Genomic DNA, 15,740 nt, shown 5'->3' with positions numbered 1-15,740 from the left:
GAATTAACACGGAAGAACCTGGACTTGTGGAGTCGGGGAGATGTCCACTTGCACATTCGGAGACGAGCCTTCCGCGGTCGCCTCTTGGGATCTTTTCGGGGCCATCGTACACGTAGGTTCGGTTTCTGAATTTGCTTTCGTCGTCTACGAATTGTTTTGCCTTGACATGCAACCTTCCGGCCTTTGCCTTTCCTCGTAAGTGGAAGATTCTTTTACGGAATGTCGCTTGCGGTGAAGGGCTTTAAAGACTTATTGCGATGAAGCCTTTTTCCGACGGTCTAGTGGGGTCCTTATGGCCCCTCTTCAAATCCCGGGAAGGGGGTATTAATGGCTTATTCGGAATTGTGGTGGGAAGGGGATTTCGGGACAGGTGGTGGGAAAGGACCCTTGGGAAGGGGCCTTTGGGAAAATGGTGGGAAAGGGGCTTAAGGAGGGCCCCCCCCTAGAAGCTTCTAAGAAGCTTCCAAGAGCTTCAGCAGGTCCACGTGGGGAGGGGGGTTCGTGACAGCGTGGCGGCGGCCTGAGTTGGTCGGCGGACAGGGCGGCAGCAACGGCGGACTGGACTGGCGGCGGCAGCTACAGCAGCTGGCGGCGACTCCCATGGCGACCAGCACGGCGGCGACCTCCCTTCTCTATCACACGGCCCGTCCACTTCTGCACGGCCCTGGCTCTCCCTAGCCTCCTCACAGTTCCTTCTTCACGGCCTCTCCTCCCTCTCCTCTCACAGCCTCCTCCCTACACCCCCCTTAGCTAGGGGGTGTTTTTATAGGCCTTGGGGGTGGGGAAGAGGGTCTCCACCCACGTGGAGAGCTTCCCCATGCAAACCTCACTTGGTTATCCCCCCCTCCACACTCCCTCTCCTCCAGCCATGCATCGGCTGGGCGAAGGGATAATAGTAAAAAAAATTGCCTTAATTTAATTAAAATTGTCCCTCCCAAGAGGGTGTTTTCGTGCGGCTTGCGGTTTTGATCTCTCGGTCTTGATTTACCAAAGTGGAGGACCCCATTTCACGCGCGCGGGTCACACATTACACGGTCAATAATTTCAATGCAGGAGATACCCTTTTTACGGGGTTTACACGGCGTGCGGAAGGTTAATATTTACGGTACGATTACGCGGAAATATTACATCTAGCTATTATTCATGGGCGGTGTACCAACCGCATCTGCAGCTAACAAGTCGGTGACATAAATGCACAACCGTCACCCTGGCATATCACGAGTGGAGCTTGATATCTCAACACTCCCCCTCGAGCTCAATCCCAATTCCTGCACTCCAAGCAAGTCTCTAAACTTGCGCAGCTTCTCTACGCCCAATGCCTTCGTAAATATGTCAGCTACCTGATCCTCTGTGCTGACATTAACTAGATCAATAAGACCTAGTAAAACCCTCTCCCGCACATAGTGATAATGCACCTCAATGTGCTTTGTTCTAGCATGATAGACTGGGTTATTTGCCAAGTGTATACTACTCATGTTGTCACAATAAATGACAACTAGCCCATCTGTAGGCTGATGTATATCATAAAGTAGCTTATGCAACCAAGCTACATAACATCCAGCCATTGCTGCACCCCTGTACTCAGCCTCTGTGCTCGACAAGGCAATTGTAGGCTGTTTCTTGTTGCTCCAAGTGACTGCAGCACTCCCAAAAGAGAACACATATCCACTGGTAGATCCTCTATCAGAAATACTACCAGCCCAATCAGCATCAGTGTATCCATGCAGCTGTATTTGAACCCCAGTCTCATAAAGTAGTCCATACTATAATGTGGACTTCACATACCTGAATATGTGTCTAGCCGCATCCAAATGCGGTTTCCTTGGAGCATGCATAAACTGACTTACCAATCCAACAACATAGCTCAAATCTGGCCTGGTAATAGTCATATAAATCAAACTTCCTACTATGCATCTTTACATAGTAGGGTCTTCCAGAAGCTCACCTGCATCTGCGCTCAGCTTCACATTCTGCTCCAAAGGAACTGAAATAGGCTTACAGCATGTCATCCCATATTTGGACAGCATGTCCAATCCATACTGCCTCTGCAAGAGCCATATCCCACTTGGTGATCTAATCACCTCAATGCCCAAGAAATAAGGCAGCTCTCCTAAAACCTTCATCTCAAACTTCTACTTCAATAGCATTTTCACATGAAGGATATCCTCACCACTATCACCTGTGATAATCAAATCATCAACATAAATGACAAGCAACATAATACCTTTCTCTATTTTTCTCACATAAAGTGAGAATTCTGCCTTGGAAATTTGAAAGCCAATAGTGACAAGATACTATCCTATCTTGTCAGACCATGCTTGCTTCAAGCCATACAAGGCTTTCTTCAACCTGCAAACAAACTCAGGATGAACAGCATGCACATAACCTGGTGGCTGCTCCATATAGACCTCTTCTTGCAAATCACCATGCAAGAAGGCATTCTTTACATCCATCTGATGTAAAGACCATTCCTTTGATGCAGCCATAGCAATGACTGCTCTTACGGTTGCCATCCTTGCAACCGTACTGAATGTTTCTTCATAATCAATGCCATATATTTGTACATACCCCTTGACTACTAATCTTGCCTTGTATTTGTTCACAGAACCATCTGCATTGTGCTTCACCTTATAAACCCACTTACAACCAATTGCATTCTTATCTTTAGGCAAAGGTACCAATTCCCATGTAGCATTTGCTTCCAAGGCATCCATGGCTTTCTCCCATTTTTCTTTTCCCATGGCTTGCTCAAAAGAAGTGGGTTCTGGTTCCTGTATCACTTTGACCATATAGGCATAGTGAATGGCTGTAAATCCATCATATTTCAGCCTATCCACAGGATACCTAGCTCTGGTAGACCTGCACAAAGTAGGTTCATTTCCAGGTGCTCTCAAAACATCCCTGGTCTTCCTTACTCCAGGTGTAACAATAGAAGGAATACCCAACTCATCATCAATGCTCTGTTCTGAGCCACTGGATTCACCATCCACATAAGAGTGACCTGCATTCACATAAAAAATGGGCTGATCTACCTTCTCTTTTCCTTTTCGTGAAACCTGCATACCACTATCTGCATTGTTTTGATGAGATTCTCTTGATCTCAATCTGCCTGTACATGGTGAAGAATGTAAACCACTGCTAGAGAACACTCCAGGTCCACTAATATTTTGTGGACTGCTGCTGTGAATTCTTTGCAGCATTACCATTTTGTGCATCTACATCATCAATCACATTTATTGGTTTATACCAGCTACTCATCTCATCAAAAACAACATCTCTGCTCATCACTGTAAACTTACGAGTAGAAGGGTTATAGCATCTATACCCTTTCTGCTGTGCAGAGAGTAACCAATAAAGATGCACTTCTCAGCCTTTGGATCCAACTTGGATCTCCACTCATCTGGCACATGAACATAGGCAATGCAACCAAAAATCTTCAAATGAGAAATATATGGTTTCCTACCAGTATACCTCTCCTCTGGATTCATCCCATATATTGCTGCAGTGGGAGTCCTGTTCATTATGTAGACTACTGTAGCAACTGCTTCAGCCCAGTAAAAATCTGGCAAGTCTTTTTCATTGAGCATGGCATGAGATACCTCTCCAATATGCTTGTTTTTCCTTTGTGCAATTCCATTTTGTTGTGGGATATGACTGCATGAATATTGTTGCTTTATGCCATGCTCCTGTAGGAACCTTGCAAACTCATTTGAGAGGTACTCTCCCCCTCCATCTGACCTTAGGCATTTTATTTGCAAGTCTGTTTCTTTTTCAACCATAGCTTTAAGAGTTTTGAAATGCCCAAAAACTTCACTTTTCTTTTTCATAAAATACACCCAAACTTTTCTGCTATAGTCATCAATAAAAGTGACAAAATAATGACAGCCTCTAAGAGATGCAGCTTTAGTAGTCCACACATTAGAGTGGATTAATTCCAATGGCTTTTTACTCTCTTGAACATGTCTAGGAAATGGTTTCCTTGCCTGTTTTCCAAACTGACAGGCTTCACATACCTTATGCATTTCTGCAACCTTGAATTTTGGCAATCCTGCAACAATATTTTGGGCATGCATTGATTTAAGTCGCTGTACATTAACATGACCAATGCGTTTATGCCAGATATCAATATTTGCAACTACACCGGTCCTATGTGCAAACATTGCTGCACTCAATTTAGGGATGTCTGCATCCAATGTAAACATTCTGCCCTTCTTCTTTCCTTTTGCTATCAAGCGACCTTTATTTTTCATATCCTCAACAAATCATCCATGGGAATTAAATCTGACCTGCAAGCCCTGCTTAACCATTTGACAAAAAAAAACCAGGTTCTTGGTGATATTCGGGACATGAAATACATCCGACAGGTATTTCTTTTTCCCATCCTGCATAGACAAAGAAATATTTCCAATCTGTACAATAGGATGTGCAGTATCATCACCAGTCTCCACAAATCCTGATTTTTCCATTTTCCTTGCATCCTACATCCATTCTGCATGACCTGTCATGTGTTTTGATGCACCTGAGTCAACATACCACACATCATTACTTTCTTCTGCACTTGTCACAGAATTGGTCATGTGCTGCACCATAAACAAATGCTCATTTCTATCATCACCCTGTCTACTAGAAGATGAATAATTTCCTTGTTGCAGTTTTTCATTCATGATGTCATTCTACTTTTTATAGCAGTCTTTAGCTATATGACCCATTTTACCACAGTAGTAGCATTCAACATTGCTGTTTGCATTTTGCCCTCTTTGCCATCCACCACGACCTCTTTGGCTCCCCCTGCCTCTAGAGTTACCACGTTCTCCTCCATAGGACTGGTTTTCTTGAGTTTACTGCATATTCTGATTTCTACCACGGCCTCCAGATCGGCCTCCTCTACCTCTGCCTCTACCTCTTTCAGAATTTGAGTAGAAGATAGCTTCTTTTGAAGTTCCTCCTGAAGAAGATGCACCACCATTTCTTTGCTCCTCAGAAATTACACTACAAGGGACTGGGGCAATAGCGACGCCGATTAGCGACGGCGTTTATCGGCGTCGCTATTGGCGTCGCTATTTGCGTCGCTATATGCGTCGCTATTTGCGTCGCAAGTGCGACGCAAATAGCGACGTATACTTGCGACGCAAATAGCGACGCATATAGCGACGCCGCAGGGAAAAAAAGCGCGGCCGAAACCAGAGCGCCGTTTTCATTTTGTTTTCTTCGCCTTTTGAGAGCGAGAGCGAGGGAGAGAGCCAAGGCTTTGTGAAAGAAGAGGAGGAAGAGACTTGTTGCCGCCGCCGCCGCCACCGCCACCGCCACCGTCGTTGTTCGCGAAGGAGAGGAGGAGCCCTCGTTGCAAAGAGAAGCCGCCCACGCTCGCCATATCTCATTGGTGAGTCTCCCTCTCTCTTTCTTTTACTTGTTGAAGGTTTAAATCGTTCTCTTTTGTTTATTTAGGAGAGGAAAAGAAAGAGAAGGAGAGGGAGAGGGAGAGAGAGGGAGAGAAAGAGAGGGAGAGGGAGAGAAAGAGAGTGAGAGTGCATTCTCTCTCTCTCTCTCCCTTTTGCTTGTTTAATGTTTAAATTACTTTCTTCTTTGCTTGTTTAGGAGAGGAAACGAAAGAGTAAGAGAGAAAGAGAGGGAGAGGGAGAGGGAAAGGGAAAGAAAGAGAAAGAGAAATAGAGGGAGAGGGAGAGGGAGGGGGAGGAAATAGGAGAGGGAGAGAAAGAAAAAGAGAGGGAGAAGGAGGGAGAGTGCATTCTCTCTCTCCCTCCCTCTCCCTTTTGCTTGTTTAATGTTTGAATCACTTTATTTTTTGCTTGTTTAGGAGAGGAAATGAGAGAGAAAGAGAGTGAGAGGGATAGGAAGGGGAAGGAAATGAGAGAGGGATATAAAGAGAAAGAGAGGGAGAGTGCATTGTATCTCTCCCTCTCCCTTTTGCTTGGAGGATGTTTAAATCACTTTATTTTTTGCTTGTTTAGGAAATGAGAGAGAAAGAGAGATAGAGAGGGAGAGGGAGAAAAAGAGAGGGAGAGGGAGAGGGAGAGGGAGGGGGAGGGGAAGGAAATGAGAGAGGGAGAGAAAGAGGGAGGGGGAGGGAGAGGGAGCGAGGGAGCGAGGGAGAGGGAGAGGGAGAAAGAGGGAGAAAGAGGGAGGGAGAGGGAGAGGGAGGAGGAGGGAGGAAATGAGAGAGGGAGAGAAAGAGAACGAGAGGGTGAGGGAGAGGGTGAGAGAAAGAGAGGGAGAGGGAGAGGGAGAGGGAAGGGAATGAAATTTAAGATAATATACGTATCGATAATGGTATGCAATGTGCTTTGCATACGGCCACGTACTTCATCAAAATTAACCCAAAATTATTGTTATAGAAGTGGAGATCCCTTAAATTGAGTATAGGATAATTTCTCTCAGATCTTATGACTATGAGTAGAATTGATTGAAATAAATTTTATTTCTATAGTTGTAAAATTTCATAGATGGCGCGCATTAATTTTAAAATGGATTACTTATACTCAAAGCCGAGATATAACAAAAAATTATCTACCGGGATAAACAAATCGTTGAGCATGATACAAGGCCGAGATATAACATCCAAAAATCTCTCGACTACTATATACAATGCAAGGTTTATGGTCAACTTGCAAGTTGACGTACATCTCCAAAAAGCTATCCATTTAAGCCTCGTTTGCTGTAATGTAGATAAGATGGCAAACGAAGAAGGTCCTATTGTTCAAGACCGCGAGTCGTATCTTAATCAGCGTGTCCCATGTCCTTGCTCTCAATGCAAGTTGGCAATTAGACGAAAACGCCGATTGTCTATAGAACACGTACGACGATTTGGCGAGTTTCAACCTGAGATTATTGATCAGGCGATTGCAGATTTTCAGCAAACGGTATTTTCAAGTTAGCATTTTTCATGCATTGTACTCTCAAGCTAATTGAAAACCATACACAATAAGATTGGGTCTTGTTGGCAAATTTTGTGTCCAGGGGGGTGATGTCTCGACCCAAGGGGGAGTGCACCCTTTGCGGCCAATTAGAAGAGTTCGTGGACGTGAGATGGATGGATGGCAGGAGCCAATAGACCACTCGCAAGGCCCATCTATATCGTCAATGCCAGAGGAGACAGACAACCTTCCCGACTTGCCTACAATCTTGGAGCCTGAGATGGAGGCAATGATCGATGCATTGATTCCCATGGATGTTGAGACATCTGACCCGCTTAGAGAGGAAGCATCCATACCATTATATGATGGGTGCCGAGTATCTCGGTTGAAGACATTGCTTGCACTCTTAAGTGTGCAAGCGAAATACGGTTGGAGCGATACGAGTGTGACTGAGTTATTCAGGTACCTTGCATATAGACTTCATTGTTTTTTTTTAAAACAGTATTATTGTAAATATGGATGGATTTTTCAAGGTGTTTTATGATGTTTTCAGGTTATTGAAATATCATATATTGCCACCTGCAAACACCATGCCTGAGTCTCGTGATGATGCACGACATGTTTTACGGAAGCTTGGCATGGACTACAATAACATCCATGCATGTATCAACGACTGCATATTGTTTCGAGATGAATACGAGACTATGGAGACATGTCCAAAGTGTGGTGCTCACAGGTATCGACAGGACTTGCAAGGGCAGACCATCCCTCAAAAAGTCCTCAGACACTTTCCGCTCATCCCCCGCATAAACCACATGTTTCGCACGTCTGCCATGGCAAGCTTGACAACGTGGCATGTGCAGAATAGGTCTACGGATGGAGTGCAACGAATATCAGCAGATTCGCGCGCATGGAGCCACATTGACTCTACCTTCCCAGGCTTTGCGCGAGAGCCAAGGAATCTTCGGCTCGGTCTCGCCATGGATGGTGTGAACCCATTCGGTCTGCGCTCGACTTCTTACAGTGTGTGGCCTATAGTGCTTGTCAACTACAACATTCCTCCATGGCTTTCTACGAAGAAAGGACATCTCATCCTTAGCTTGCTCGTCCCGGGCCGCTACAAAGTAAAAAATATGGACGTGTATCTTCGTCCATTAGTCGATGAGCTTAAGATTTTGTGGGAGGAGGGGGTCACGGTGCAAGATATGAGCAGGCACGATGGTCGGCGGTCAGCCAACATTCGAGCCATTCTCATGTGGACGATGCATGACTTTCCGGGATTGGGAGAGTGCTCAGGTGAGCAGACCTTTGTTCACGCCGGTAATATCTATATTTTATTTCATTCAATCAAGTATTCACTAGGTCGTGGATCGCCTTGCAGGTCTCGTTACCTCAGGTTATCATGCATGTCCATTGTGTGGGCCACAGTTAGACTCCCGAAGGTCACGAACCATGAAGAAGATGGTATATCAAGGACACGCCACTTTCTTGCCGGAGGATCATGAACTCAGGGAAGGTTTTCTTGGACGACCTCCAGCACGTATGAACGCTGCAAGCTGGTACGAGCTGAAAATGGTAAACCCGGAATCACATCCAAATGGAATGCGACGGTTCTCAGTTTTCTACGAGTTGCCATATTGGACCCACTTACAGGTCAACCACTTGTTGGATCCCATGCATATTTTCAAAAATGTGGGCAGCTTGCTATGGGACCACATCACAGGAAAGAGAGACACTATAGGGTCACGAATGGATTTAAAGGAGGTAGGTAAGATGGAGGCGCTTTGGCCGCAGTCGAGTGCTGAAGGGGGAGTGCAGCTTCCTCGCGCTCCCTGGGTTTTGTCTACCAAAGAAGAGCGCATTGTGAAGCAAGTAATCAAGTCTATCCGCACTCCGACGGGTATGATGCGTTCTCTCAGGTCCGCATTTTCTAAAGATGACCAAATGTCTGGGCTAAAATCCCATGATTGGCATAAGATATGTCAGGTTTGTGAACAGAATGGATTTTAATTAGCGTGGACATTTTGAAATTTGAAACGTGACCATTATTCTTAATGCTTTCTCATTTGTGGCAGTTTGTCCTACCGATCGCGATCGCGGGATGCCTAACTCCAGAAATTCGCGGGGCCATTTACAAGCTGTCGACTTTGGTGCAATGGATCTCACAGAAAGAGATTAAGACGTCCTCTATTGAATCCGCAAGGCGGGGAGCAGTTGAGACGGTCTGTCTCTTTGAGAAATACCTGCCCACTAGCATGCTCACGATACAAGTTCACCTTCTTGTGCATCTTGTGGACGAAGTGGAGATTGCCGGACCTGTCCATACGCGATGGATGTTCTTCCTGGAGCGCTTCATGAAAACCCTGAAAGGCTTTGTGCGACAACGAGCTCGTCCGGAAGGTAGCATGGCGGAGGGTTGGTTGGTGTCAGAGGCATTAGTGCATATCTCACAATGGCTACCAACGGTGGAACCAGACAATGAAATGCTATGGACGCTCAAGGACGATGACAGGCTGACTGGAGACGTGGTGGTTGGAAATGGGGTAGAAAAAAGAATGGATGCCTCAATGGAAGAGAAAGTGAATCGCTTTTGTATGTTGCACCATGCCTCCATGGAGACGTGGCTTGCCAAGTACCAGATTGCAAGGCAAGATCGAGAGGAAGCGCGAGCTGAATTCCGACGCAGTACGCGTCACCGACCGATTCGATATCCCGAAGGCATGGAGGAGATGCCGCGGTTTATGTCAACACGATGGTTGCATGGAGCCTTGATCGCAGCATCCAGCGAAGGGGCAGAGGTCTCAATGGAGGAGTGGGAGTTCTCGAGGGGATGTAGTCCAAAGGTAATGAGGGGTTTAGAATGTGTCGTATCTGAATTTGTTTGCTACATCTAATTTGAGTGTTTCAATGTGCAGTACAAAATATATGGTGCAGCGTGGTCGCGCGGACGGCATTTTCGGGTGGAGCGTATTGACAAAATGCGCTCCACAATGGACTGTGGTGTCATGGCAAGGTTTGAGTAAGAGAGCCGGCGACGAGCAACGGATCCGAACACGGTTGTGGATGAGATGGAGTATTTTGGGAATTTGCAAAGTATTATTACGGTGGATTACCGTAGCTTCTCCATGATAATATTCGATGTGCAGTGGTTCAAAGTGGTACTTGGAGGAGCTGGCGCAACGGTTCGACGAGGTCCATCTGGATTTCTCGAAATAGATTCCGAGAAAAAATGGACGGATTTGCGCGACACCTTTGTGTTGCCGGCACATTGTGAACAGGTAATCTTCTAGTCATTTGCTTGCTAATTGTAATACGACATGCTTTATGTCACAATGGTTCGAAGACGGTTTGTAAGTGTTTGTGAACAGGTAATCTTCTATCCAAATCCCCGACAACCTCGATGGTGGTATGTTATACCTTCAACTCCTAGAGGTGCGAGAGTATACGATCAAAGCGATGTTCCAGGCATAGATGAAGAATATATGCAAATAGAGGGATCGAAATTACAAGGGGTGGAGGCCACCGCAAGCTTGGAGCCCGCATCGGCTAACAATGATGGAAATACAGAAGTCGTAGAATTTTTTGAGAACGAGGCAGACTCGTTCTTTTGTGGTGACATGTCTATCGACCTTCCAGTGTATGCAGAGTTATGTCAGGAGATTAACATGGGACCATAGAATACTTCATTCTTGGAGAATTGTATTACTCAATTCGTTGTTTAGATCTTCCATAAAGGTAGATAAGATATGCATTTTAAGATGGATTTTTCAAAAATGATTTATATTAATGCGCTTTGTATAGTTTCAATTGATTATTCTAACATTATTTTTTATCTCTGCAGGTATCTTTATTTTTAGTATGAGTCGAGGGATGAGCGATGAGGAGTTTCAGGAGATGATGGCACGTATGTCTCCAGATCAGCTCGCGAGATTCAGAGAGATAGCAGATCAGGAGCTGTCTCGTTCTTCGTCAGGGCGCTCTGCTAGATCAGCTTCAGTGCGATCAGATGCTTCAGCTTCGAGCAGACGATCTCGACGCTCGCGACTTGGGCCAGAGGGAGGGACTGCGACTGCAGGAGGATCAGGGGGGTGCTGCTGTGGAGACACGGACGCGGTGTCTCCGTCTCGTCGTTCAGCTAGAGCTCGGTCACCTCCAGGATTTGTCACACCTGTGGGGACGTCCACTCCAGTTACTCCGGCTTTTGCGCAGCCGTCGGCAGATGTCACGCCTTTTGGTGGCACTCCTTTTGGTGGCACCCCCTCTGGTGGCACTCCTTTTGGTGGCACCCCCTCTGGTGGCACTCCTTTTGGTGGCACCCCCTCTGGTGGCACCCCTTTCAGTGGCACTCCGGGAGAGGGTACCCCCATCGGTACACCGGATGTTCAGGGGTCTCCTGGATATGCCCAGGAGCGTGGACGGAGATGGGAGAGGGCCCATACGAGGCACACTCCTAGGGATTATGGATACCTAGTGGATGGCAGGTCAGGAGCTATCATCATGAATGATGAGGGGAGGAGGGTGATAGCTCGCATGAGGGAGTTGTGCCAACAAGTTTTTCGGCACAACGTCCTGGATCATTGGAGGAACATACCGGAGGGGAGCAAGGAGTACATAGTAGCATCCTTGCATGAGGAGTTCCCGGTGCCAGCCGCAGTGGATAGATTCTCTACGGGCTGGATGATGGATTGCATGCGTGCATACATGTCACATAGACGATCCGACGCACGCAAGGCAATCAAGAGTGGGGCTCCAAAGCCCGAGTGGTTAGATGCAGAGGACTGGCGCCGACTGAGGGAGGAGGCTACAAATTCGCCAGGACGTTGGAGTCAGCAGCGGGAGGCGGCGAGGGCACGAATCGAGGCCGGATCGGTACATCATCTTGGGAGTGGCGGCCACAGGACATATTTGGAGGACTTTGTAAGTTTCTCTTTTGTTTTGCTTATTTGTTTTTTTGAGATATTATTTGTACTGACAATCATATTTCTAACAGTTAGCATTTTGTTTTCTTTGCAGCACTCCATTACAAATCGCGATCCGCAAGGCCTTGAGACTCAATATGCAGAGAGGCACGGTCTCAGATCATTGATCGACCGATTGTACAGACGCGGCGGCGCAGTAAGTCTCTCATCTTTCATGTCCGTAGTTACCATGAGATATTTGAATGCATTATTGTATGGTGGATTGATATGTTGTTTCTTTTTCTGCAGAATCCGTTTGATGCTCCTTTGCAGAGGGACGAGCTTTCGGGGGACGACGATTTGTAGCTCGCCCTCGGATCCTTAGCGCTCACATACCTTTAGTTTTTAGTCGCCCGATCTATGTAGACATTTTCTATGTATTAGTGATATTGTTTTATGATTGTACCAATCGCATTTTATGCGATATCATGTATTTATTTCATCTATCAGTTTTATGATTTCAGTATAGATTCTTTTTGTTTGCAAACGCTTTGTATGCAGCAGTGCAGAAACTATTTTGTATGGCTCTCATACAGCACACAGTGCTATATGTGGCAGGGCAGCTTGCTGCCCTGCCACAAAAATTTTTTTTCCTCTGTTACCGTCGCTATTTGCGTCGCAAATTTACTGCAGGCGTCGCTATTGTCGTCGCTATCAGCGTCGCAAATTCTCTGTAACCGTCGCTATATGCGTCGCTATAAGCGTCGCTATATGCGTCGCAAATGCGACGCTTATAGCGACGCATATAGCGACGATTCCATGGCGTCGTCAATAACGACGCTTTTTGCGACGACGGGGGCAAATTTTGTTGTTTGTATTTTCGTCGCTTTAAACGTCGCTATAAGGTCTATATCTTGTAGTGTTAGAAGGGCAATCAACTCCTCAAAATCAGGAAATCTTTCACGGACGGAAATGGATGTTCGAAACTATGCATAATCCTTTCCTAGACCATTCAAGGTCACAGAAACTAAATCATCATCTTCCACTGGCGACCCAATGGAAGCAAGTGCATCTGCAATCTTCTTCACCTTCATGTGGTAGTCATTGATGCTCATATTTTCTCTTTGCACATTGTGCAACTCTTGCTTGAGCTGCATTTTCCTGGCTTGCGTATTTGTGCTATACATTTTTGACAAAGTATCCCATGCCTCCTTTGGCGTACTTGCATCCTGAATATGCACAATCATAGAGTCTGAAATACTGATAGACAGCCAGTACATAACTTTTCTGGCTCTCTCATGCCATGCTTTAAATGCCTGCATTTGCTATTGATTGGGAACATCAGGAAGAACTGCTTCTTCTTCATTTCCTGTAACGAATTCCCAATATCCTTTTCCCATAAGGAAATTCGTCATTCTGAACTTCCATGCTTGGAAGTTGTTCTTGTCAAGCTTTTCAGTGACAATCTATGAAAGAGAATCAGACGCCGTTACAGAACACTACAAAAAATTCTGCCACTGCAAAGAACACAGCTTCAGCCTCACAAGGGCAAATCTGCAAAACTGACGAAAGTGGTATTTGACCACACAGTCACTTCCTAGTGACGATTTTCCATCAACAGGCAACAGGAATGATTCTGTAACCCCCAATGTCTCTGCGCCCAGGCATCCGATGCAATTTCTACAGTAACTTTTCACCGACATGTAGAACAGTGGTCGCACAGCATAAAACAAGGCCTTTTCTTGAGTGCGTGCAGAAAACTTCCGCCTCTAAAACAGGCCCCAAAATGGCCTCAAATAAAAAAAATAGAGCAACCAAGGGCTAAAGCCCTTACCCGCAGCATATACTTCCCTCTTGCTACACCGCGAAGGGCGTCTCAATCTGAGACAATGTACTCTTGCACTTTCCGGCTGTGCTACCTGCAGAGACTTACTCCCAAAACAGAAAAATGAAAGCAACACTGGTCCTCTTACCAGAACACCGCGAACTTGGTTTTCTTCCTTGAGCTCCTTACCAGAAACAAGGCTCTGATACCATGTCAAGATTGTGGAAGAGAAGGAAGGAGTCTCACTTGTAGCTTTCTTGCTTGTACAATGGGGGAATACACACAAAGGTGGAGGCTGAAAACAGTTTTCCTCTTCTTAGTTGTGTAAGCCAAAAAGAACTCAAGTACATAGAAATAGAAGAACCCTATATATGGGTCTCAAACCAAACTCAACTAACTAAGGTGGTATACTAACTGAGCCACGAACTAGAGTAGATTAGGATAACTGTCATCTAGCTATTATTCATGGGCGGTGTACCAACCGCATCTGCAGCTAACAAGTCGGTGACATAAATGCACAACCGTCACCCTGGCATATCACGAGTGGAGCTCGATATCTCAACACTGGATCTACAAGTGCTTCTTCCAAGTTAGTTGGCTCCTTTACTTCTCTCATAATCTCAGCCATCAAGGCCATATTGACTATGTGAGCATAAGCCCTCCTTTGCTCCTCTATTCTCTGAGACCTCCTTGGTCATTCTGCCTTCTCCTCAATAGATGCAGGCATAGGATTATTTTGGTCATAGAGCTGCTTCACCCAATGCGGAAATTGCTTTTCTAGTGGGGTGATGTCAGGTTGGTGAGCTTTTTCCTTATCATCTAAAGATGATGCTTCCTCCTTCTTAAGGATAGGGACAACTCTCAGGACACGTTCATAGTGGACTACTTCTTCGCTTGATGATAAAGTAGAAGAACTTGCCTTCTTCTCCTCCACTATATGCGGCTCCTCCTTGAGCACCACATCATGGCTGGCGATGATCTTCTTTGCCTCTTGGTCATATAATTTGTAAGTCTTCTGATCATCACTATAACCCAAGAAGATACAATTTGTGCTTTTTGGTTTTAATTTGTTTCTCTTCTTATCTAGAACATGTGCAAAACATTCACATCCAAAAATTCTGAAATGTGAGACATATGGTTTCTTACCAGTGTAAGCCTCATGACGTGTTTTTCCCTTGAGAGCCTTTGTGTAGCTCCAATTTAGAATATAGGATGCAGTATTAATAGTTTCAACCCAAAAAGGGTTAGGCAATCCCTTGCCATTTAGCATGCATCTTGCCATCTCCACAATGGTGCGATTCCTACATTCCACAACAATGTTCTGCTGAGGTGTGTGAGGCGTCCTCAATTGACGCTTGATCCCTTTGCTCTTGTAAAAGTCTTCAAACTCCTTTGAGTTGAACTCACCACCACCATCTCTTCTAATTTTCTTCACACTTTTCTCTATTTTATTCTCAACAAGTTTTAGCTATTCTTTCAACTTACCAAAAGCTTGAGCCTTATCACGAAGGAAGTACACCCACATCTTCATACTGTAATCGTCGACAATCAACATAAAGTAAGAAGATCCTCCCCAAGGCCTGTATAGGCACTTACCGCACAAGTCATCATGCACTAACTCTAGAGGAGCCTGTGCTCTATTCTTGATTTCCTGTGGAAATGCCTTTCTCTATTGCTTGCCCATCATACAAGCCTCACATGCTTCAATTCAGTCATTGTAGGTAGGTGAGAGACCATACCTTGCTTTTGCATCTCCTTCAACACTGCAAATCTGATGTGTCTAAACCTTTCATACCAAAGCTTACTTGTGCCCACTCCAGCGGTGGCTGTAAGAGCACTTATCTCATACAGGTTGTTCTTTCTTTCACCTTTGCCAACAATTTTGCCATCACTGTTAGGAATTTCTACACCTGTCTTCTTGAACCTCACTTCATGACCAAGATCAGTTATGGCACCAACTGATAATAGATTTCTCCTATATTCAGGAACATACAACACATTTGAAAGATTTTTGACTTCACCATTTGCAACAACAAAAGAAATAGTACATGTGCCCACAACATGACATTTTGTATCATTTCCAACCATCACAGTGATGGATTTTTGTAGAGGCTGCATAGAACTATATAGACCTTTCTTGTTGGT

The 15,740-nt window shown here is 45.3% G+C and overlaps 1 protein-coding gene across 1 annotated transcript; it reads left to right on the top strand.

Annotated features, from left to right (window-relative positions):
* The first annotated feature begins 11,570 nt into the window (after window positions 1-11,570).
* On the top strand, window positions 11,571-12,261 carry LOC148024227 (uncharacterized). The gene is made up of 3 exons (XM_087693676.1): window positions 11,571-11,789; window positions 11,886-11,987; window positions 12,080-12,261. Exons 1-3 carry the CDS (start codon window positions 11,574-11,576, stop codon window positions 12,134-12,136), a joined length of 375 nt encoding a protein of 124 aa, XP_087549802.1. The 5' UTR covers window positions 11,571-11,573; the 3' UTR covers window positions 12,137-12,261.
* Window positions 12,262-15,740: the final 3,479 nt, after the last annotated feature.

The sequence above is a fragment of the Lygodium microphyllum genome, chromosome 15 (assembly GCF_053477565.2).
Source record: "Lygodium microphyllum isolate KBCC chromosome 15, Lygodium_microphyllum_v1.1.10, whole genome shotgun sequence".
In the NCBI taxonomy this organism is placed as follows: domain Eukaryota; kingdom Viridiplantae; phylum Streptophyta; class Polypodiopsida; order Schizaeales; family Lygodiaceae; genus Lygodium; species Lygodium microphyllum.
Note: the sequence above shows the minus strand (reverse complement) of the source record. Positions and strands in the feature narration are given on the sequence as shown.

Coding starts and splice junctions, on each gene's coding strand:
- LOC148024227 (XM_087693676.1), top strand. CDS start 11,574: ATGTCACATAGACGATCCGACGCACGCAAGGCAATCAAGAGTGGGGCT. Junction 11,790..11,885: donor GGACATATTTGGAGGACTTT/GTAAGTTTCTCT, acceptor TTTTCTTTGCAG/CACTCCATTACAAATCGCGA. Junction 11,988..12,079: donor TGTACAGACGCGGCGGCGCA/GTAAGTCTCTCA, acceptor CTTTTTCTGCAG/AATCCGTTTGATGCTCCTTT.